The sequence below is a fragment of the Penaeus monodon genome, chromosome 30, assembly GCF_015228065.2.
Source record: "Penaeus monodon isolate SGIC_2016 chromosome 30, NSTDA_Pmon_1, whole genome shotgun sequence".
Lineage (NCBI taxonomy): Eukaryota > Metazoa > Arthropoda > Malacostraca > Decapoda > Penaeidae > Penaeus > Penaeus monodon.
In genome coordinates this window covers 34,866,769-34,867,299 of record NC_051415.1, presented here as the reverse complement: position 1 = coordinate 34,867,299, position 531 = coordinate 34,866,769, and the positions used below count along the sequence as shown (strand labels likewise).

At 36.3% G+C, this 531-nt stretch overlaps 1 protein-coding gene across 1 annotated transcript in view; it reads left to right on the top strand.

The window, feature by feature from the left end:
- Positions 1-531, top strand: part of LOC119592748 (ADAMTS-like protein 5) — a gene marked incomplete at its 3' end in the record, with an annotated part of 89,191 nt that overhangs the window by 55,328 nt on the left and 33,332 nt on the right. Inside the window, 1 exon segment of the mRNA XM_037941683.1 lies at positions 236-295. Within this exon segment, the coding sequence (XP_037797611.1) occupies positions 248-295 (48 nt within the window).

Here is a 531-nt window from a genome sequence, read left to right as displayed (position 1 = left end):
GCAATGTGTCATTGTAGACAGATATAGACCTGCACATTAATTTATGAATTCATTTATTCCATATGTATCATTCCTTTCATTTCATCATTATATTTCCAACCCTACCCCCCCTGAAAAGATAAACAAGAAAAACATAAACGATTTCATTTAGATACAAAAAGTGAGAGAAAGTGTCTTCGCGTTGAAGGAAAAATAATGCACAGAAGTTTGATGCAATTTACTCGTTTCATTGCAGGTTTCGGCCAAGATGGTGCAGTGTTACCAGATCAGCGGGGTTTCCCTCCTGGCATGTTTGGTAAGTGTTGCCACTCTCGTCTGCTGTTGCTATAGAATTAAGAAGTGGTTTGAGGTGTTGGTTTTTATCGTATAATCGACGATGTGTATGTTTTGTTGTCTGGGGATTTAAATGATTGTGATGAAGATAATGAGGGTTATCAAAGGTTATTTTCACTTTTACACTTATCATTATGATATATAAAGGAGAATAATGGGTGTGTTGTTCAGACGTCTGTACATAGTACTTGGAATGTG